The sequence below is a fragment of the Lactuca virosa genome, chromosome 6, assembly GCF_052849685.1.
Source record: "Lactuca virosa cultivar CGN04683 chromosome 6, Lactuca_virosa_CGN04683_v6, whole genome shotgun sequence".
Classification (NCBI taxonomy): domain Eukaryota; kingdom Viridiplantae; phylum Streptophyta; class Magnoliopsida; order Asterales; family Asteraceae; genus Lactuca; species Lactuca virosa.
In genome coordinates, this window is record NC_136431.1 from 79,949,743 (window position 1) to 79,973,894 (window position 24,152).

The window sequence follows — 24,152 nt, forward strand, 5'->3', positions numbered from 1 at the left end:
AACCACAAAATTTCGAGTATGACACCTCTAAGGCTTAGAAAAGGTAGAAATGAACCCTAACTAGAGATCTAAGAGATAGATGGTCAAGGTTTCAGCTTTATACCTCAAGTGAGCTGGAAATAGGGCACAACCTCTGGATCTACTAGCTTCTACTCGAACTTCCAAGCTCCTTCTTCCTTCTCAAGCTTCACAATCACCACAAGCACACAAAAATGGCTCAAGAACACTCAAACAAGGTTAGGGTTTCGATTTAGGGTTTCTCTGAGTTGGGAGGGACGATGGAGGATGAATTGGGACAAGATAAGTTGTTTAAATAGGGTGCAAACCCTAAATATTAGGGTTTCATCCAGACAGTCCTACTCGCTGAGTCGGGCTCCCGACTCGTCGAGTAGGTTACTTAAAACCTGCATCCAAAGTCTTGTCTACTCGACGAGTTGGGCCTCCAACTCGCCGAGTCCCAATGTAAAAACATAAAATCTTTAAATTTAAAATACGTACCGGAACCAGGCGTTACAATAAGTAGTCACATTTTATGTCCCTTTTTATTTCCCACAAGCATATTTGTATAAGACATTTCATTCACAACATTACTTCTATTTCCATGCACACTTGTACCACCACTTGGAAGACCACTCTGAATGCCAATTATCAATGAAACTGCCCAAATATAGGTTCAAAACAATCCTTGATGAAAACCAGATAATGATTACCACCTCCCCCCCCCACCCCACCCTCGAGTCGGCTGCTGGAAGGCCTATGTCAATGACACTGATTAAAGGCCAACCATGGTAAACTTGTGATGCAAGGAGAGCATATGGTACCTACTTGTTAGATGCAAAGTATTATAGATGTGGTGTTGTTTACGCTTTGATTTTCAAATGACATGAATGACCGATATGATAAATAAGAAACCATAAGGGAGGGGGAGAATTCTAAGCCCAAGGATGGCAAATTGGTCATTTTGACTCTCACCACATGTCAGTTCGGTCCGAATCCAGAACCAATCTTATCTAATTACAAAGGAAATTAAACATAAAATCGAACCAAACAAGAACCATATAGAATCTGAATATGTAAATCGGTTCAGTTATCGGTTTCTTGAATTTTCATTTTTCGGTTTCTGGTCGGTTCGATCCGGTTTCAGAATTGATCTCATCCCTAGTCTTGGTAAAGAAACAAAAGGGCAAGAGATTAAATTACTAATAGGCTAACATGAGTTTATCTATGGGTGGGTTTGGACCAAATACATGTGGGCTTGATACACATGTTTTCCTAAACTTAACTTGGGCTCTTTCACGACTAGGCGCAATACTTAATACAAGCTAAGCCACGTTTAAATGATAGTTTGGCAATTTTGCGTTGGGTGACAAAACGATTGTGTGGTAAGTGGTATAACAACCATCAAATATAAAAACAAAGATACTTAAGAAACTATATTAGATGCAAAGTGTTATACAAGAGGTGGTGTTGTTTACACTTTGATTTCAACATGACATAAACGACCGAGATGATATATAAGTAATCATGAGAGAATTAAAGAGAGGATTCGGTAGCCCGGAGGTGGCAAATTGGTCATTTGAACTTCACCATAAGTATGAACACTAGTTAATGAAGAACACTTCACCGACCGACCAGGGGGGAAGTAATAGTCCTCGAGCTTTGCTTAATTAGTTAATCATCTAGATTCGTGTTGAACTATAATTTATATGATCTTTGACCAAACTTTATGCTTATAGTTTCAAAGGAGATATTTCTCCATCACAAGAAGATCTACGACTTTAATTATTTTATAATATCACTCCTTATTTCTCTCTACGTTAAAGAACAATCTCGAGTACGACTTTCAATCTGAACCATGGTCAGATAATATGTATGTCAGAAGTTTGTGCTTCAAATGTCTTCTCATACTCCTCGACGGATTTAAAAAGTTCTGAAATGTTTCCTTTACCGAATCCACCACATCCTGGCTTCTGTTGCATATTAACACCCGAGATCATGCACCCTATTCTTTGGATTATCTCTATGAATATCGTTGGCCTAAATCAAAATTAAAAACTTATATATTATAAGTAGTTTGCCATAAAGAATTCATATATCAAACAATAGAAATATATATATTTTTAGGTTAAATGCACACGTATGTATGTATATGCATGTGCATGTACATATTAATATTGTACATGTAAATGGATACCTGTCACCCAAAGGTTTGGTGAAGATTTGAAGCAAAGTGCCCTCGTTATCTCTGTCTACCAAAATCCCGAACTCCTCACACGCATTCATCTGCTCATCACTGAGCACATCTGCCGCCCTGTTCTTCAAATTCCGGTAGTAAGTCGGCGGCGGAGGCGGCATAAACTCAAACCCACCAACCACACTCCGCCGCTTCATCTCTCTAAGTGTCCTAAATATGTCTTCGCTCTCCAGCGCCAAATGCTGAATTCCAGGACCTTCGTTGTGCTCCAGAAATGTCTGTATCTGGCTCCTCCTCCTTGTTCCATACACCGGCTCATTCATCCCAATGATAACCTTTTCGTTATTACATGCGAGAATCACCGAATTCAACCCACTCTCGCTTGTCCCGACGTCTTTCGCCGTGAATCCTGCAAATTCATGGAATCCGGTGAAGGATTTTAAGTACTTGATGACGGGAGTGAGTTCCGGGACATTTCCGGCGACGTGATCGAGGCGTCGGATACCAAAGTCTATGCTGTGTGACGTTGAATCTGTTTTAATTGATTCGAACCCTGGTAAGAAAGTTGATGCGATGCCGATGGTGGGTTTTTTGTAGCTAATGTATCGTAGAACAACGTCGTTGAATAGTTGGACTTCGGCGATGACGACGGCGTTTATGGATTCTCCGATGGTGATTGGAGGTGATGAGGGTTTGGCGCCGTGGGATAGACTGGTGGAGTAAGCAAGCTCGGCATTCTCGACTTCAATGGCGATTGAGCGGACGGCGAGTCCGTGAGAAGCGGTGAAGGCGCGGCAAGCAGTGTGGGAGAAGGTGGGTATGGAGGGTGTGTTGGTGGAGATGGTGGCGGAGTAAGGGGCGGTGAAGAGGAAGAGGAGTTGACCGGAACGGAGAATGTAAGATGCGTGTGTTGTGTTTCCGGTGGATAAATCGGATTTGGCGACAAGCGGCATGCCGAGTGCCGACGAGAAGCGGCGAGAGGTGTTGGTGGCGTCGGAGCACCAGAACTCGACGTGGTGGAATCTTCTGACGGAGAACAAGTCAGACGGGGGATTTGTTGGGATGAAATTATCGTAATCAACTGAGTTATGGTGTTTTCCGGCGAACTCGTTGTCATTAACGAGCTCAGGCTCTTTCCCCATGTCTCTTAATGTTTCTCGCAGTTAGATTGAGGAATACCATGATATATATACAGCACAATAATTATTTAGCTTGATTTTAGTTTCAGAAAATTATTATAATCGATTATAGTTTAATTGCTATTCTAATAATCTATCTATGAAAAGACACTTTTTTTCTTCAAAACTACAAATAATTAAGTATTTCATGAAATGGTGTTTGTGAGAAATTTTTATTTGTGAAGTTTTTTTTTTTAGGATCACTTGAATAAATAATTACTATCATTTATCTACTAATTAGTTATGATATCCGTATACTATACAAGTTGATTAAAATAAAAAATTAAATACGAAGAAGTAAACAGAAAGTTTATTTGTATTTGAAATTTAAAATAAATAAAAATTATGAGAAAAAAATAACAAATAAATAAATTAAAATTAAATATTTAGTTGTCAGACCCGTGTACTAAACGTGTTAATTATAAAAATGTTAAATATGAAAGTTTAAATAGTAATTTATTAGAAATTAAAATTGAAAATTGAAAATTGAAATTATTATAGTTATTATGGTATATTTAATTTATGGAAACTAAATTAATAATATTAGAAAATGAAAAATAAAGTAAATGACAAGTAGAAAATAAATATCTTTAAATTACCACAAATTGACATTTGACAAATTGAAGGAGAAAATGACATGTGACACATGATTCTTATTTATTAGGGGGGATTTTAGGATTCACAAAGATTTTATAAAATGTTAAAATTTTAGTAGTTGAGGCTCTATAGCAAAATCTTGTACGAGGTTCTTAGGGCATCCACAATACATTAAATTTATTAGAGTTTAATGAATTGACACATAATCATTTTACTTACTATACAATTCTACATTAATTTTCCTACAATACATTCAACTCAATAGAGTTCAATGAAATATATATTTAATAGTTAAAATGTTTTTTTTTCCATTGAAGAGTTCATTGATCATTGAACTTCATATACATTGAATGCCACCATTACATCCCACAATGGTAGAGTTTAATCCATTGAATGTCAATTAGACATGTCATCTCATTAAACTCCCCCATTAAACTATGCATTATGGATGCTCTTAAGCTTGATATTCATTTACATGACTATTGTTTGCTTAATAATCCTTTTTCCACGTATTTTTCAAATATTTCTTTTAGCAAAATCATGGTATGAGCGAATCTTGAACATTTTTTGGGCAAATTTATTACTCTTTAAGACTCATTATAAATGTTTTTCTGTATAACTAGTAGTTACTCATTACTAGGGTGTCCTTTTGAATGGATTGGTTCGATCCAATCCAATTAAGTTAATCCAAATTTATTTCGGTTTTCAAAACATGGATCCGAATAATCCAAACTAAATTCAAGTCAAATCCGATCCGATCTAATTACAATCTGGTTAGATCGGTTTTTATAATTCGTTTTAAAAAATCGAAACATTTTAAAACGACATATAATTATAATATTACCCAATTTTGTAGAAGAAGCAAAAACAAATTATTTAGGTGTTATTTAAAAATTTTAAAGAACTACTAATAACTAATATTATAATTTAATATATTGTAGATAAAAAACTATTTGAGAGAAAATGCATAATAATGTTTTTTTATTAGGGGAAAATTTTTGAACCTATTTGAAAAAATAAATTACAAAATTAAAAAATAATTATAGATATATTAAATAAATAATAAATTGATATTTAATTTTTTTTGGACTATTCGGTTTTTATTTTATAAATCAAAATGAATCCAAAATTCAAAAATAATAATTCTGTTTTGTTGAAAACCAATCCAAAAATCAAAATATTCGAGAAGGAAAATATTCTTCAAAAGTTCTTATTTTGTGAAATAATTATTATTTTACAAAATATGATCGTGTTTTAATAAATGAAAAATGGATAATGACTTAAAGGGGTAACTTATTTTTTAATATATACACATTTAGTCATTAAGGTTTTTTTTGTCTACATTTTCCCATTGAATTTGTTTGAACTGTTCAAAAAATATCTTTATGACCTGCAATCATAAGTTTAGCCATTTTTCGATGTATTTGACAGCTCCGACGAGACTCGGGTCCTCTTCTCCAGCGAGTCTCCGGCGTCCATAATTTTTCCGACGAACTCAAGAACTCTGGTCTATTCTTTTATTCTGTATCTTTCTTCTCTTTTCTCATAAACTAAAGAACTCCAATACATACATCAGACCTTTGATGAACACGCACATACATACACATCAGATCACGGTTCATCGTCTTCAACCTCCGACCATGGTGTTCTTAAGCAAATCTGAAACAATTTCTTGAGCAAAACTTTGAAATTTTGAAGAATACCCCATAAACGATTTCATGTTCGATTTTTAAAGAGAAAACTTTATTTCCAGAAAGGAAATCGAAGGTTTTTGAATCCGAATAAATCATCCATGTCAAATCTAGCAAAAAACAAAAGCATACACACATACAAATTTGGGTTCGTGTTTTGATCTAACACACATACACACATACTCAAATATGAAGAATCTCAAGAACACAATGAACAACCATGATGAACCAGATATTGATCTCAAGAACACTAAGAAAAAACCCATAAGAAAAACCCTAGATTTCGAGTATATTTCAGAAGAATCCACATGAAAGTCGAATTCTTTCCAGATTATGCTCACAAACTGAGACCTGAGGGTAGTTATTTGTTCAAAAAGTGAACACGATGAACACACACACACACACACGATGAACACACATACACACACCTTCGATCTGTTTGAAGCTCACGAACTCGAGGGTTTTCATAACGGGTTTTGAACCCCGATCTTGAAATTTCGTTTTGGAGATTTCTGTTTCTTCACCTCGAAACAAGAATAAGAGCATATCAAAAACAAAAAAACTTCGTTGGAAAATTCATGTTTAGCCAGAGAAGATAACCAAAGGTTCACCTAAGCTACAAAAAACGTCAGAAACCGACTAAACCCACACCAAACGGTCATCAGGATTGATTGTGTACAAGATAACAAGTTTAATTAACAAATGTTGACGAAAAAAAATATGTGACTAAATGAGTACAAAACGAATAGATTGCATTTTTAAGTCATTATCCCGATGAAAAATGAAATTTCTTTGCAGTGGTGGTCATTCATGAAGTAATTACACAAATTAGAGTCGTTCCCCAATGACCTTGCAGAATACGCGACTATATGATAATATCTTCATCATGTCATACCCCCCTCTCTCTTATTTTGGTTATTTTAATGACCAATGGTTGTACTTACTTTAAAAATAAAAAATGTTCTTACTTAAAACACCCATTTCATAAAGCCTAGATTAGAGGCTCGTTCTTCCAACGTAACACAAAAACATACTTTTCTATTGTTTTGACACAGAGAGGTTTAATTCTGTTCTTAATTTAAAGTTTTGGCTTACCATGTAACACCCATAAAAATCAAGTCAATTTAAAACTTTTTCAACCATTTAAAACCATTAAATTATTACAAAGTGTTTTCAAAATATTTTCAAACATCAGAGTATCCCAGAAATTCATATCATAAAATGTGACAACCCGAAATTTCTATTTTGTAAAACCATTCAATTCAATCAAAAGTCATACTTGTTTTTGTTGACTTTTAGCTTTGTTAAGAGTCTTTTTGAGAGTTCTAAGCCTAGTACACTCAAGGATTGGGTGTTAGGAAGTATTTACTTGAGTTCATTGAGTTGAAATTGAGCCGGAACCACCTTTACAAGGAGTTCACGGCCGCAAACTAGGGCTTACGGCCGTAAACCCATGTTGGCCGTGAACCCTTCTTCATATGTAGGAAGATCCTTCATTATTCTTCATTTCTCACAACTTCAAGTCAAGAACTCTCATTTTTCTCTCAAGTATCATGAAGGATATTCTTCTTGATCTTCAAAAGTGTAAGTGATTCTTCCATTCTTTCTTGATATCCTTCTTATTCAAGTGAAACCCTATGATTTCATCCATGAATTCATCTCTTTTGGGTTTAGATCTACAAATCACCAAGAACACCAAGAACACACACTAGTTCTTTGGGCCGTAATCACCCTATAAGCTTCCAAAACATAAGTACCCTTTCCATATACTTGTTATCCATTAGAAGCTCTTGATTTCCAACCAAAAATCAACCACTTTATGCATAAACTTCAAGAGTTTACGACCGTAAACCCTTCTTGGGGCCGTAAACCCTTCTTAGTTCATGTGGTGGCCGTGAACCCTTCAACCCATGGCCGTAAACCCTTCATAGGATCAAGCCTAGGGCTGTAAACCCTTCATAGGATCAAGCCTAGGGCCGTAAACACTTCATGTGTGGCCGTGAACACTCCTTGGCCGTAAACACTTCATGTGTGGCCGTGAACACTCCTTGGCCGTGAACACATCCTTGTGTGGCCGTGAACACCCTTTCATACAATCATATGTGATTGTAACACTTCATTCCAAGTGTTTCCTAGCACCTAAGGTTGTTCCCTTACATGATTAGTTGTTATATACACTAATTATATACAGATATGTGTCATTATATGCTTAATAGGATCCGTTTGTTTTCCAGACTTCCCTTGGCATACTTAGCATCCTAATCAATCTTTCATTCGAATCACTCACTGCAGGTGAGTTCATACCCCTAAACTTATCTTTTAATGATTTTAAATGCTTTTATGGGGGGAGGCGAATACAAGTAGAAAACAATATAGTTATAGTATCAATCACATGTGATTTATAACTATCAAACAAGAGGATTTATTATACTTCAACACTGTGTTATCAAACAAACTGTTTCAAATCATTTTATAAACTGACATCAAGTCATCAATAACCATTCAAATGGTTAAAACTCTTTTATATGATAAACTCTTTATCGTTCTACAAAACTCTTTTAAACTTATATATTGTTATATAAATAAGGTTGAAAGGGCTTAGGACTGATAACTCGCTTTATTTCTTGTTCCTTGTTTGGTTGTGGACTTAGGGTATCGGTTGTTTATCCGAGTGTTGTTTAAATCTTAGTTATATATTATGTATATGTATGTAGATATAAAAGTTCTTCCAATCAGCTCGATACCTTTGGGTAGCAAAGGTGTACAAACATGATCAGTCATTCAAACAACAGTACTAGTAAACTATAATAGGTATAGTTTAGAGGATTACTACTCACTATTTCTAGAACAATGAAACTTACAAGAGTCAGTTCATACATGAGTCAGTTCAAACATACTATAACAAGAACAACTATACACTAGAACAGAAGGAACATACTATACACTAGAACAGAAGGAACATACTATAACAAGAACAGAAGGAACAAACTACACACTAGAATAGAAGGAACATACTACACTAATACGAGAACAATATAACATTAATGTTAGCCACTAGTTCATGGCATGGAAATATACTGCTGTGTCACGTTTTGTAACCAGAGTCTCCTGGAGGGAGAGCGTGAGTTTGTGTATAGATCTATACGGGATTGACCATCCTACACCTTGCTGCTAGCTACAGTGGGACCTGCAGGTCTACGGGTGATGAATGTCATACCATTTCGACGTCTTTGATCGTCGTGTTTTACTAGTCAATCAAGTATGGTTATAATCTCATCACCTTTTACCTTAATTAAGCAATTGGTTTAAGGTAGTTAGTACATCTGTAGTTACTATATACAATACTACTGTACATCGTCATTTTCCTATTACATTTATATAGTGATCTTCTTACATAAACGGTAATGTAAACTATTTTCTGATAAAGATAGTCATATACTTGGGAAAAACACTCACTTTTAAAAAAGAACATACATACAGAATAGTCGGGTCTTGGTAGAAGACTACTCTCCTTTTTAGTAGAAAATATAGGATTTTCTAAGAAGTATACAAACATTTACATCAAACACTTACAAACTTTACATCAAACACTTACAAACTTTTTCATCAAACTTATACAAACATTTGACATTAAAATACTTATGAACTCATCAACTTTAATGTTGATCTACTCTTTCAAAATAACGTGTATTCTTAGGTCACCAGTAGACAAGTACACTGGGCCAGGTTTTGAGAAGACGGAGCATGTTCAAAGGTTTACTTCATGTTCCTTTTTTGGTTTACTTCATGTTCCTTTTTTGGTTGTGGACTTAGAGTTAGGGTCACTTATTCGAAGGTCTATTCTGTTTTGGTTACATATGACTGGTATGCACTACGCAAGTATTGAAGTAACTGATAAGGATCATCCTATAGTTATCTTAAGTAGTACGTCTATTAACTATCTCTTTTATCCCTATTCTCGCGTAGATAACATGGCTGGATTCCATCTCCCCGGCGACCCGTACTTTCCCAACCAGGGAAATGGTGGATGGCTCGATGCAGATCCAGAAGAGAATCATGCAATTCCTTTAGATGATGACTTTGCAGAAAACTTCCCAAAGGATTCTGACTCCGAGCCAGAAGTCAATGATCTACCCCTAGTGGCTCCAATCCCAAATCCTAACCCTCATCCGGCTTTTCAAGGCCCGACGCCTTTGTGGGCGGAGAACTTGGGCAGATGGAGTCAAGAGCAGGGTCAACCCTTACCCTACAACGGAGACCGAGCTTCTATAATCTGAGCGAGGGAGGCTCAGCAGACAGAATCCTGCCTATTCTGGTTCGTAGGGTTGCTCGAAATAACGAGCAGGGTAGGGCAGCCATCAACCGAGTCATGGAAGTTGATGCCGATGCGGGAGTCAATACAGTCCGCATTCGCCATCTACAAGCTGCTCATGGAAGAACTTTAGACCACAATGAGGCCCTGTGGAGAGAACTTACTGCAACCCAAGCTGAAGTCAAGGAACTTCGAGCACGTCAGGCAACGTTCGAAAGGCGTATGCTGGAAATGGAGCGTCATCAGGCAGAATCAAAGGCTCATCCGAGCGGTTCTCGTCGCAAGTAGAGTCTACTCTACTTTGTCTTTTGGATATAATTAGGTCTATTTATAGACCCTAGTGTTAATTTCCCGCTTATTTTAAAAAACCTTGGACTTTCAGTCTGCTAGGTCTTTATGCTGTCAAAATTTTCTTATTCTGGTTTGATGTAAGACCTACTTCTAGGTCACTTTTCCCGAACTCGTTACATCTTTAATGCCAATTATTGACAGAATCTACTCTCATGGGAAATCTTTATCCAAATGCTTTCATCCTTTTATTGTTAGATCTCTATTTCAATCATACTCTCATCTGTTTGTTAGGCTATGGTGATTTAGTCCATGGGCCACTCTCATTATACTCATAATTGAATTCTTACTATCATCCTCATCTTTGTAAACTTTTAGTTGAAAGATGCCTCCACGTCGATCAGGGAGACGTAATCCTCCGATAACTCCAATTCAACCAACACTACCTCCTCCACAATATAATCCAGCAACTATCCAAGCTGCAGTGGATGCGGATGTTACGGCAACCCTAGGTCAATTCAACACCACCGGTACTAGCGGGAGTGGAACAATTGTGCATTCCACTCAAAGTGATGCTCCAGTGCGCTCTAGAGAGTGCTCGTATAAGGACTTCACCAAATGCAAGCCCAAGACCTTTAACGCGACTGGAGGAATCATTTCCCTCTCGCAATGGTTCGAAAAGACTGATTCGATCTTCGAGATATGCTCCTGTCTGGAAGGGAGCAAAGTTAAATTTGCTGCCTGCACCTTCGCGGACAGAGCCCTGACATGGTGGAATAGCCATGTCAAGTCACTAACCCTGATAGTGGCAAATGCTATGGGCTGGGAAGCTCTGAAGGAGCTCATGATTGAGGAGTACTGCCCGAGGGGCGAGGTTCAGAAACTCGAACAAGAAATCTGGAGCCTAACCATGAAGGGCTCCGACATAGTTGCCTACACCGCCAGGTTCAGTGATCTGGTGGCTCTATATCCGAGAATGGTCCCTACTGAGGGAAAGAAAGTCGAGAGGTATATCTGGGGGCTGGTGCCTCCATTCTAGGGGAATGTCTTATCTTCAAACCCCACTACCTTCGATAGTGCCAAGCGATTGGCACAGCGGCCCATCGATCACGGAGTCCGCACACCGACAACAACAACCCTTGCCATCCTAGAACCATCAAAAGCCGCCGACAACAAGCGGAAGTTTTAGGACAAACAAAAAGGCAACGCGGCGCAGAACTCTGCTAAGAAGCAGCAGGTCGTGGCTGTTCATGCCGCGATAGCACCTGTTGCCACTGCGCCGATGAAACAGTATGCTGGAAGGTTGCCCAAGTGCAACAAGTGCAGCTTCCACCACAATGGACCCTGTCGGGAAATGCAGTGCGCTAACTGCAACAAGAAGGGGCACACTGCCCGTTTCTGCAAGTCTCCGGCTAAGCCAATCACCCAAGTCCCCAGCGTTGGTGTGGGCCAGGCTTGCTACGGATGTGGCAAGGTGGGTCACTTTAAAAGGAACTGCCCGAAGGCAGGGAACGCGGGCGGAGTGGGAAGAGTTTTGGCTATAGGCCACGAGGAAGCGGTAGCAGACCCTACAGTGGTCACTGGTACGTTTCTCCTCGATAACTCTTATGCATGCATACTGTTTGATAGTGGAGCGGAGAAGAGTTTCGTGAACCAGAAATTTGCACACTTACTTAAACAAAAACCACGTGCACTGAAAGAACCGTTCACTGTAGAAATGGCTAACGGAATAACTGAGAGCACTAGCTGTATATACATAGGATGTACATTAACTCTAGATAGCCATTCATTTCCAATCGACCTCATGCCGGTCTCAATTAAGAGTTTCGACGTCATTATCGGCATGGATTGGTTGAGTCTTCATCGTGTTGACATCATGTGTTATGAAAAAGCCGTTTGTCTTAATCTACCTTCTAGCGAAACTCTAGTTATCTATGGCGACAAACTCAGCACGAACCTTCGTATCATCTCGAGTATACAAGCCCAGAAGTACTTACGAAAGGAATGTCATGCATTCCTTGCTCATGTAGTCGATATGAGCCAAGAGACGAAAGACATAAAGAACATCCAAGAAGTACACGACTTTCCCGACATCTTTCCAGAAGAACTACCAGGATTACCACCACAACGTCAAGTCGAGTTCAGAATCGACTTAGTTCCAGGGGCTACCCCAGTAGCCAAATCACCCTATCGTCTAGCACCAGCTGAGATGCAGGAGCTATCCGATCAACTTAACGAACTGCTCAGCAAGGGCTTTATTAGACCAAGCTTCTCACCATGGGGAGCACCAGTCTTGTTCTTGAAGAAGAAAGACGGATCGTTCCGTATGTGCATCGACTACAGAGAACTGAACAAGCTTATCGTCAAGAATCGTTACCCTCTACCTCGCATAGACGACTTGTTCGACCAACTGCAAGGGGCGAATTACTTTTCAAAGATTGATCTGAGATCCGGGTATCACCAGTTACGAGTGTTAAAGGAAGATGTTCCCAAGACAGCTTCTGAACTCGTTATGGACACTACGAGTTTGTAGTGATGCCATTCGGATTGACCAATGCGCCCGCAGTATTCATGGACTTAATGAATAGGGTGTGTCGTCCTTACTTGGATCAGTTCGCCATTGTATTCATCGATGAAAGACTTATCTACTCTCGAAGTAAGGAGGAGCATAGTCAACATCTACGTCAGGTTTTAGAAACACTACGATTGGAGAAACTCTACGCGAAGTTATCTAAGTGTGAATTTTGGATTCGAAGAGTCGAATTCTTGGGTCACGTGGTTAGCGAAGAGGGAATTCATGTGGAGCCTTCCAAAATAAAGGCCATTGAGAACTGGTCAGCACCGAAGACGCCTACATAAATTCGTCAATTTCTAGGCCTCGCTGGCTACTATCACAGGTTCATTCAGAACTTCTCTAGGATCACGAAACCGCTTACTACATTGAACTAGAAAGGCGTGGAATTTGACTGGGAAGAGAAACAAGAAAAGTCGTCCAAACGCTGAAGTGAGCCTTATGCAGCGCACCGATACTATCCCTCCCAGAAGGGATAGAAGACTTCGTGGTTTATTGCAATGCATCCAACCAAGGGCTTGGCTGTGTTCTTATGCAACGAGGTAAGGTCATCGCCTATGCCTCAAGACAGCTAAACACACATGAAGTCAACTACACCACACATGATCTTGAGTTAGGAGCAGTGGTATTTGCTCTGAAGATCTAGAGACACTACTTGTATGGTACAAAAAGCACTATCTTTACAGACCACAAAAGCCTTCAACATATATTCGACCAAAAGGAGAAACTAACGAGAACCTACATTAAGGAGATCGTACGACTGCATGGTGTTCCCATATCCATTATCTCTAATAGAGATAGTAGATTCACTTCAAGGTTCTGGCATTCGCTACAAGGTTCCCTAGGAACTAGGCTGGACATGAGTACAACCTACCATCTGCAAACCGACGGACAAAGTGAGAGGACTATTCAAACTTTGGAAGATATGTTGCGAGCCTGTGTGATAGAATTTGGAAAGGCATGGGATACTCATCTACCCCTTTTCAAGTTCTCCTACAATAACAGTTATCACACGAGCATAAAGGTTGCTCCATTTGAAGCCCTCTATGGCCGAAAGTGCAGATCCCCTCTATGCAGGGCTGAAGTGGGTGACACGCAGTTAGCTAAAGGACGAGTTCCTGACAGCACACTCACAGGTCCGAAAATCATTCGGGAAATGACAGAGAATATCGTTCAGATTCGTGAACGATTGAAAGCCTCTAGAGACCGACAGAAAAGCTACGCAGACAAGAGAAGGAAACCTTTGGAATTCCAGGTTGGTGACCGTGTTTTATTGAAGGTCTCACCCTGGAAGGGCTTGATACGCTTCGGAAAGCGTGGGAAGCTAAATCCAAGATACGTAGGGCCATTCGAGATTCTCGCTAGAATCGACACTGTAGCTTACAAACTCAAACTACCTCACGAACTTAGTAACGTACACCCTACTTTCCACGTTTCGAACTTGAAAACGTGTCTATCTGAAGAGACTCTTTTAATCCCACTCAACGAAATCGATATCAACGAGAGCCTCAACTTCGTGGAAGAACCAGTAGAGATCATGGACCGTGAGGTCAAGCAAACGAAGCAAAGCCGTATCCCGATAGTGAAGGTTCGCTGGAATGCCAAGCGGGGACTTGAATTCACTTGGGAGCGCGAGGATCAAATGAAACTTAAATATCCTCATCTTTTCCCTTAGTTATCTGTATTTGCTTAAACTCTAATTTCGGGACGAAATTCCCTTTAACGGGGGGATGATGTGACAACCCGAAATTTCTATCTTGTAAATGTTGGGTTTTGAGCATTCTAACACTCCTATGGTGTACATGCAACCCTATAAACCTTGGATCTATGTTTTCTCTATTATACATGCAAATATTCAATATTCCAAGGTTTCATCCTAACTAGCATAATAAGAAGTATATACAATACAAGAATCTAGTAGAATGACATACCTTCTGATGGAGCTTGAAGTCTTGAACCTTTAAGAGCCTAGTGCCCCAAGTGTTGCACCTCAAATGGTTCACACAAGACCAATAACCCTTGGAATAACTTGAGAATAAAGATACTTGCACCAAACTCGGTTTTGCCCTCTTGTGTACACACACTAGTGCCATTTCATGAACTAGGAACCTCTTTATATAGTGTGGAGGATTAGGGTTACATTCATGTAAACCCTAATACCCATGACCTTTCATTTCCATAGGATCTATGGGTTAAACACTCCATGGACTATCCATGAAAGCTTAGCCCAACCTAAATGAACTTGGCCCATCCTATATATAAGAGTCCATACTTAATTAGTTCCTTTTGATCACTAAATTAATTCTAAATTAATTCTTGATCAATACTAATTAAATAATGTGATTTCATATTAATATATTAGAACTTATAATATATTAATATAAATCATAAGTATCCTTTTTCTCATTTTGTCTATCCAATTGTTCCGATGCCATGCAACCCAAATGGACCATGCCAAGTCGGGTCAAGTACATACCAATTATAGTTATGGACTTAGACACTAATCCAACAGTCTCCCACTTGGATAAGTCTAAAACTATTATTGCGTATGACTCCAAAACCCGACCAACAATCGTAGCTCTTAAAGCCGCTGCCGAACTCTGACCTAGTCAAATGACTTGTCCATTAGATAAGGGGTCATATATTCCTCCATTCTAGATATCATATGGACTAAGACATGGATTGTAATCATTCTCTCTGTCCATTTGTTGTTTCCCGATTTCCGATTTATGATGACCGACTAATTGAACAAATCAAATCAGTCCAGGCTTAGCCAAACACTTAGGTGTGTCATCACTAAATCATCGAGGGGCCCACAAATATCGCTTTTATCCTTCCAAGGGTAAAAGGAATGGATAAACTTCGACTCATATGCTTGTTCTACTACTTGTTGAATCATACACAAAGGCATGTTTTATAACATCGAGTTACCAATGCGTTTTCGTACAATCAATGTATAACCAACTCATAGTCAACAACTCATATCTCTAGGTTTGAAGAATATAAGATATTATCGTCTCATGATCACTCGTGATAAAATCCATGAAGTGATTCAAATGAGCATGGGTTTAATCCAATACTCAGAACTTATGAGCACTCATGAATGTTGTGGCAACTCTTGCTATGTCCAACACCTTAGACATCTACAAGCCAACTTCATGACAGTCTTGCCTTAATACCTCCTTCCAACGTATTATCGACTGCGGATGGTTTCAATAACTTAGTCATTCGGGAAGAATGACCTAGTTATTCTGGAAGTCAAAACATGCAAAGTGAAACACAAGAATAATTGAATCCAATATGGTCTCAGAACTTATGAATATAAATAGAACACCTTTTATTTATCACCATATTGATTACACATTATTCATTGCATAATGTTTTAAATCATCAACTTTATACTTGAATCAAAACAATAGCATGCCATGCTCTAAGCATGCACACTATGTTTATCCAAACAATAGGTATGCCATACACCAAGTATGCACACTATGTTTGTCTATGATCCTTACTTTGTGGAATAGATCAATTGAACATAATTCCAATGATACTCATTTCACAATCCCAAATCCTCATCGTAAATGTAAGAATTCTAAATTCCTGCTATTTACCGAAATCTGTTAGATTCTAAACTTATATGCATTGATCCTCTTGTAATGACTATGCACAAAGTCACAAAGACTTGTCAACAGACATTACAGAGTATTCCAATGGAGATCAATTCCATGGAAACGAAGTCTCAAATTCAAAGTACATTGCTTTGAACATCCTTCTTGCATTAAGTTTTTCTAATCTTACATAGATTTAATGGATAACTTCCACCTATGAAACATTTCCATATTCCCATTCTGACTATCACTTCTGAACAAGAGCTACCTCTTTTCAGAATATGTCATTACGGTCCTTTCCAAAAAACTACACCATACTTCCAACTGTCCATGAGCAACCAATCTTTAGCAAACCTCAGATTGTTCTCGACAATTGCTTAATCATCTTAGTCATATCCAATTCTAGACCTTTTCCCCTCTTAATGCCCTAGGCATTTGAAAAATTTAGAAAGGATAAATATTATAGCACATGTAAACGATCCTATATCCGAAGCATATGGAACACGATTCATGATGTCTCACATAAAGACATGATCCTAGATCAGTCTTTTGCTACAATATTTTTCATTTGCCATGTTTTCAAAATTTGACTATGAAAAGGGATGTCGTAATCATAATCGAACTTGAGAACGCAATATATATAGAATTTCCTTATGTTGAACCATTCCAACATAAAATTCATATATATATATATATATATATCCTTGACTAATAGAATTCTAAAATCTCAATCTAAGCTTTTAGAATTGAAATGAAGTATAATTTCCTCTCCCTTAATTATAGCAAAACAACTTTTTCCCAATTGAAACTTTTGTTTTCTATAATTAACATTGCTAACTTGCAACACTTACCATAATTATCATGCTTCCACTACCATGATGATTATTAGCATAACACTTATGCTCCCACTAGCTTTGACATGTACTCAGAAATCAGCTGGACTTCTAGAAATCAATACTTTATTGACTTTCTCACCAAAGTTCAGATTTCTGATACGAGATGCTTTGATAAAACTTTATCAAAATCATACACCTTCCCTTACATAGCTCATATGTGTGTCTAAACAATTTTAGAACTATGAAAAGGGATGCCGTAATCATAGTCTCAATTGTTTAGACCTTTTCCATTTCTCACAAGTCCGTGTTAGTGTGCCGGTTAACCACACACGCTCCACTAACGACTTTGAGAATGCAAATATCACACTTGATATCTACTTAAAATCTATTTAGTGAAAGCGTTTCCTCACCATCATTTTCATGAATCGGAGAGAAACCTTATGACACTTAGATTTTATGGTGTATGTGTTCCTATCCATGTGAATTTGTCAAAACCATAATCACAAGACAAGGTTAGTGACAAATCCAAACTAATATGGACTGAACTTGTGCAATCTTAACTTCTTGCCACTTGGCAGCACTAGGCCTACCATCGCTTCCAGGTTGTTATGCAAACAATTGAGAACTTGTAGAACTCAGATGCATAGTCAACTTTAACTGGAATGGGCATAGAAATAAGAATATGTCAACACGATAGGTTATAAACCTCAAGTCGTGTGCTAGTGATAAACTACAGGTTTTATTCTTGATTAGTTCTTGAAACTCTTTCAGGATCTTTAAGACTCCCACTGTCCTCTTGGCATATAAGACTCTCTTGTCAAGAACCATTCCTTGACAAAGCAAATATTCAAGAGTTAGTGCGGATTCTTATCAAGACAAACACTTCACACAATTGGCCTTAGTTGGTCTCTGTTTTATCCAAAACATCACAACTTACCAATTTCAAATGTACAAGAGTAGAACACATTTTACTCTTACATTTGACAAGTGTTATAAACCTTCTTTAAGATATGTCACTCAAGTTACAATCTTGGAGTATGACTCTAAGACTTGATTTGGAACGAAGTATGACTCATCTTCTTGATTTAACCACTTCAACAATTCATGACTCCTCTTCTTAGCCATAAGAATGCACTAAGATGTCCTTAGAGGATGAATTGTGATATGGTCTCACAATCATTAAGATGATCATAAAACATGATACTAAAGTACTCTCCCATCTTTTCAGATTTGAGAAACTTTTATCTTTCTGCCTAATTTGATTCTTCTCATTCGTTCTGCCATACATTGTAACTTTTCCAATGTTTCAGAATTATACTTAAACTTGTAAGTATAACCATATTTACTAAACTTTAGTAAATCATGATGAATAGTCTTATCGATCTTTGTGGTGGACTTTACCAGTGCACAAGAATGTGTACTTGATCCCTTAGTCCTTCACTTGACTCACATATACATGTGAGCAAGGAATTAGTCTTAATTTTCCAAAGATGAAAATTCTCATTCATCATACGATACAACTTGCATGATTCCAAGTTTCTGTCCAATTGAAACTTGGGTGATGAGAATCTTTCCTTATTTGGTAAATTTAGACACTACCACAAAAGAAAGAATCAAATTCATATTTCCAATATTGCTAGAACCATACAAACATCAATTTTTCATAAATGCCATTGCAAGGAGATATAATAAAGTAAAACAAAATTTTATTTATTTATAAAATGCGGAAAAAACTTTTTCCTTACAATGCAACTTTAAATGAAAACTATGCTATTACATATTTCCTAGCAATCTATCATAACTCCTAAGCAGCAGCTCAAAAATCCGATCTCCGAACCATGCGATTGAAGTCCATATTCGCGATCAGATTCAGCATACTCTTCTTTTAAGTTTCCTTCCCTTTGCTTGATCCTCCCAAACATCAACATGTAACCGAGTAACATTTTTTATTAAGAATCATCAACTAGGAACTTAACAGAGTTAGATAATGGACTTACCTGAAGCAGAGTCAAACTTTTTGATTCTTCCATCTCTCAGATCCTTCAGGTAGTTAGGGCAGCTTCGCAACCAATGCCCCTTCTCTCGACAATGAAAACATATATACTCTTTGGGAATGGTACACGGGGCTGTCACAGACTTAGCCTTTCCCTTTACCTTTTGGTCAACCGGATTGACCAAGGCCGATCCCTTTCCATTGGGAAGAGAAAGCTTTTCTGGACTTCCAATGTTACCATTGTCAATGTCCATGGAAGTTTGAGAAATAGACATTCCAACCGTATTTGCTTGACCATTGCGCCAAATCATTTCTGACTCAGCAGCAACAAGCAAATAAGATAGATCTATTAGGGTCATGTCGTGATCTGTCACATAGTAGTTCTTAATGAACTCACTATATGACTCAGGAAGTGACTAAAGAACCCAATCAATATCCAACTTCCTTGGTACAACGACACTGAACATTCTCAACCTGTCAATGTGTGACTTCATTCCTAAGACATGAGTGCACACAAGTCTTCCAACTTTATGTTTCATTGCAAGCAGGGCATGAGTGATCTTGAACTTTTCAAGTCTTAGAGCTTGTGGGTCAGGGAGAATAATTGGAGGAGGTGGAGGAAGAGAAGTATGATTTCCATGATTTCAATTGTGGGACATCATCTTCATTAGGAAAGCTTGTTCTAAGAGATTTGGGAAGATCATAATTGTCTGAACCAGACATCTACAATAGGAGAAATTCAAGTTAGTTGATTTAAGTCCTTAATAGAACACCCACTATGAAATATTAAGGCTAGGACCCAACACAATATTTTATAACTTGGAAGAGGGATGCCATAATCCAAGCTACAAAATATTTGAAGGTAGGCGAATGACGATTCACCAATTTCCACAATGAAAAACGAAATAGGTATTAGGTTTTAATTGGTTTGAAACTCCTAGATCTTTTGAGATTCATTGAACTTTTCAATGGCATGTTTCAATCTCGATTGTGCCCTCTCAAGTTTGTGACTGGGATGCCAAGGATCACAAACAAGGTGTGAATAACCATGCAAATATACTTGGTACCCTTAATATTTATCACTTAATCGATGTGCCGGTTAACCACACGCGCTCCACCGATCCTATGATAAACATTAAGTTACCCTTTGCCTACCTTGTTAAATCCAAGCTAGTGTGCCGGTTAAGCACACACGCTCCACTACCGACTTAAGCAAAGTGCAAAGTGTAATTTCATGGATTAGCACCAAATTCACATTTTCCTAAAGTAACTAAGATTGGGAATTTATAAAAGGTTTAGTTACTTTATATTTATCATTATACTTATAATGAAGGGAGAATTAGAGTCCTGTCAAACCCGTTCGGCTAACGACCCTCCACCAGTCAAGAAAGCGGTGGGTGAGAGTGGACACCCATTAAACTGCCATTTTATAGGCAGTAACCTTATACCCCCCTTATAGACCGACTTCGTGAATGAGGCTTACTAACGGTAAGACTGACTTTGTTCTTATACATATATATATATATATATATATATATATATATATATATATATATATATATATATATATATATATATAGTATTAACTTATAATACTATAAAGTATAAGGGTTGAATTTTAACTTTTAAAATTCTAAGGGTTTAACTTGGAATTAAAGTATTCATGAGGGGAAATTTTACAAATTCCTAAACTTGAGGGCTGGTTTTGAACTATTCAAAAACTTTTGGATTTTCATAACTTATGAGTTTAATTAAGGTTTTAAAAACTTTAATGAAGAGACTCTTGAACATCCACAACTTGAGGACAAGTTATGGAGTTCATAAAACAAAAAGACTCTTCAATTGTGTAACCTATGCATTTTAATGGATCTTTAAAAGAAATGACTTTTGGTAATCCATAACTTGAGGACAAATAATGGACTCCATTAAAAACATTTAGATCAAGAATTAACTAACAAACAATTTGCAAATAATTCCTATGATCTACCAAAACTCATAAGTGTATGAACAATCATATCAACAATTTCAAGAAATACATAAACACACATAAAACTTGTAATTTTGATAACAACCTTGAAATTGGTTTACCATAATCATTACCACATCAAAAACATGTTTTATAAGTCCAAAACAGTTTAAGGTAATGATTCTAGACCAATTCCAGCCTTAAAACTCGAAGATATGCTGTCAGGGGGTCCAACTCGTCGAGTGCATGAACCAACTCGACGAGTTGGATGAATTTAGGCATGGACTCGTCGAGTCCCTTAATGGACTCGGCGAGTCAGCTATCCAGACAGCATACAAACTTTGATTTTCAGCAATTTGCATCAAGTATAAATGAAAACAAGCCTAGGCTCTAATACCACTGTTGGGTTTTGAGCATTCTAACACTCCTATGGTGTATATGCAACCCTATAAACCTTGGATCTATGTTTTCTCTATTATACATGCAAATATTCAATATTCCAAGGTTTCATCCTAACTAGCATAATAAGAAGTATATACAATACAAGAATCTAGTAGAATGACATACCTTTTGATGGAGCTTGAAGTCTTGAACCTTTAAGAGCCTAGTTCCCCAAGTGTTTCACCTCAAATGGTTCACACAACACCAAGAACCCTTGGAATAACTTGAGAATAAAGATACTTTCACGAAACTCGGTTTTTCCCTCTTGTGTACACACACTAGTGCCATTTCATGAACTAGGGACCTCTCTATATAGTGTGGAGGATTAGGGTTACATTCATGTAAACCCTAATACTCATGACCTTTCATTTCCATTGGATACATGGGTTAAACACTCCATGGACTATCCATGAAAGCTTAGCCCAACCTAAATGAACTTGGCCCATCCTATATATAAGAGTCCATACTTAATTAGTTCCTTTTGATCACTAAATTAATTCTTGATCAATACTAATTAAATAATGTGATTTCATATTAATATATTAGAACTTATAATATATTAATATAAATCATAAGTATCCTTTTTCTCATTTTGTCTATCCAATTGTTCCGATGCCATGCAACCCAAATGGACAATGCCAAGTCGGGTCAAGTACATACCAATTATAGTTATGGACTTAGACACTAATCCAACAGTAAAGCCATTCAATTCAATCAAAAGTCAGACTTGTTTCTGTTGACTTTTAGCTTTGTTAAGAGTCTGTTTGAGAGTTCTAAGCCTAGTACACTCAAAGATTGGGTGTTAGGAGGTATTTACTTGAGTTCATTGAGTTGCAATTGAGCCGAAACCACCTTCACAAGGAGTTCACGGCCGCAAACTAGGGTTTACGGCCGTAAACCCATGTTGGTCGTGAACCCTTCTTCATATGTAGGAAGATCATTCATTATTCTTCATTTCTCACAACTTCAAGTCAAGAACTCTCATTTTTCTCTCAAGTATCATGAAGGATATTCTTCTTGATCTTTAAAAGTGTAAGTGATTCTTCCATTCTTTCTTGATATCCTTCTTATTCAAGTGAAACCCTATGATTTCATCCATGAATTCATCTCTTTTGGGTTTAGATCTTCAAATCACCAAGAACACCAAGAACACACACTTATTCTTTGGGCCGTAATCACCCTATAAGCTTCCAAAACGTAAGTATCCTTTCCATATACTTGTTATCCATTAGAAGCTCTTGATTTCCAACCAAGAATCAACCACTTTATGCATAAACTTCAAGAGTTTACGGCCGTAAACCCTTCTTGGGGCCGTAAACCCTTCTTAGTTCATGTGGTGGCCGTGAACGCTTCAACCCATGGTTGTAAACCCTTCATAGGATCAAGCCTAGGGCCGTAAACACTTCATGTGTGGCCGTGAACACTCCTTGGCCGTAAACACTTCATGTGTGGCCGTGAACACTCCTTGGCCGTGAACACATCCTTGTGTGGCCGTGAACACCCTTTCATACAATCATATGTGATTGTAACACTTCATTCCAAGTGTTTCCTAGAACCTAAGGTTGTTCCCTTACATGATTAGTTGTTATATACACTAATTATATACATATATGTGTCATTATATGCTTAATAGGATCCGTTTGTTCTCCAGACTTCCCTTGGCATACTTAGCATCCTAATCAATCTTTCATTCGAATCACTCACTGCAGGTGAGTTCATACCCCTAAACTTATCTTTTAATGATTTTAAATGCTTTTATGGGGGGAGGCGAATACAAGTAGAAAACAATATAGTTATAGTATCAATCACATGTGATTTATAACTATCAAACAAGAGGATTTATTATACTTCAACACTGTGTTATCAAACAAACTGTTTCAAATCATTTTATAAACTGACATCAAGTCATCAATAACCATTCAAATGGTTAAAACTCTTTTATATGATAAACTCTTTATCGTTCTACAAAACTCTTTTAAACTTATATATTGTTATATAAATAAGGTTGAAAGGGCTTAGGACTGATAACTCGCTTTATTTCTTGTTCCTTGTTTGGTTGTGGACTTAGGGTATCGGTTGTTTATCCGAGTGTCGTTTAAATCTTAGTTATATATTATGTATATGTATGTAGATATAAAAGTTCTTCCAATCAGCTCGATACCTTTGGGTAGCAAAGGTGTACAAACATGATCAGTCATTCAAACAACAGTACTAGTAAACTATAATAGGTATAGTTTAGAGGATTACTACTCACTATTTCTAGAACAATGAAACTTACAAGAGTCAGTTCAAACATACTATAACAAGAACAACTATACACTAGAACAGAAGGAACATACTATACACTAGAACAGAAGGAACATACTATAACAAGAACAGAAGGAACATACTACACACTAGAATAGAAGGAACATACTACACTAATACAAGAACAATATAACATTAATGTGAGCCACTACTTCATGGCATGGCAATA

At 37.5% G+C, this 24,152-nt stretch overlaps 1 protein-coding gene across 1 annotated transcript; it reads right to left on the reverse strand.

Moving 5' to 3' along the window:
• Positions 1 to 1,467: 1,467 nt before the first annotated feature.
• On the reverse strand, positions 1,468 to 3,340 carry LOC145120508 (4-hydroxyphenylpyruvate dioxygenase-like). Its single transcript, XM_079056316.1, has 2 exons — positions 2,195 to 3,340; positions 1,468 to 2,037 (listed from the first exon to the last, which is right to left on the reverse strand). Exons 1-2 carry the CDS (start codon positions 3,334 to 3,336, stop codon positions 1,860 to 1,862), a joined length of 1,320 nt encoding a protein of 439 aa, XP_078912442.1. The 5' UTR covers positions 3,337 to 3,340; the 3' UTR covers positions 1,468 to 1,859.
• Positions 3,341 to 24,152: the final 20,812 nt, after the last annotated feature.

What these genes read in the sequence shown, in the direction of transcription:
- LOC145120508 (XM_079056316.1), bottom strand. Translation starts at nt 3,336, where the DNA reads ATGGGGAAAGAGCCTGAGCTCGTTAATGACAACGAGTTCGCCGGAAAA. An exon ending in ACCAAACCTTTGGGTGACAG is followed by an intron (nt 2,038 to 2,194) that starts GTATCCATTTAC and finishes ATTTTGATTTAG; the next exon opens with GCCAACGATATTCATAGAGA.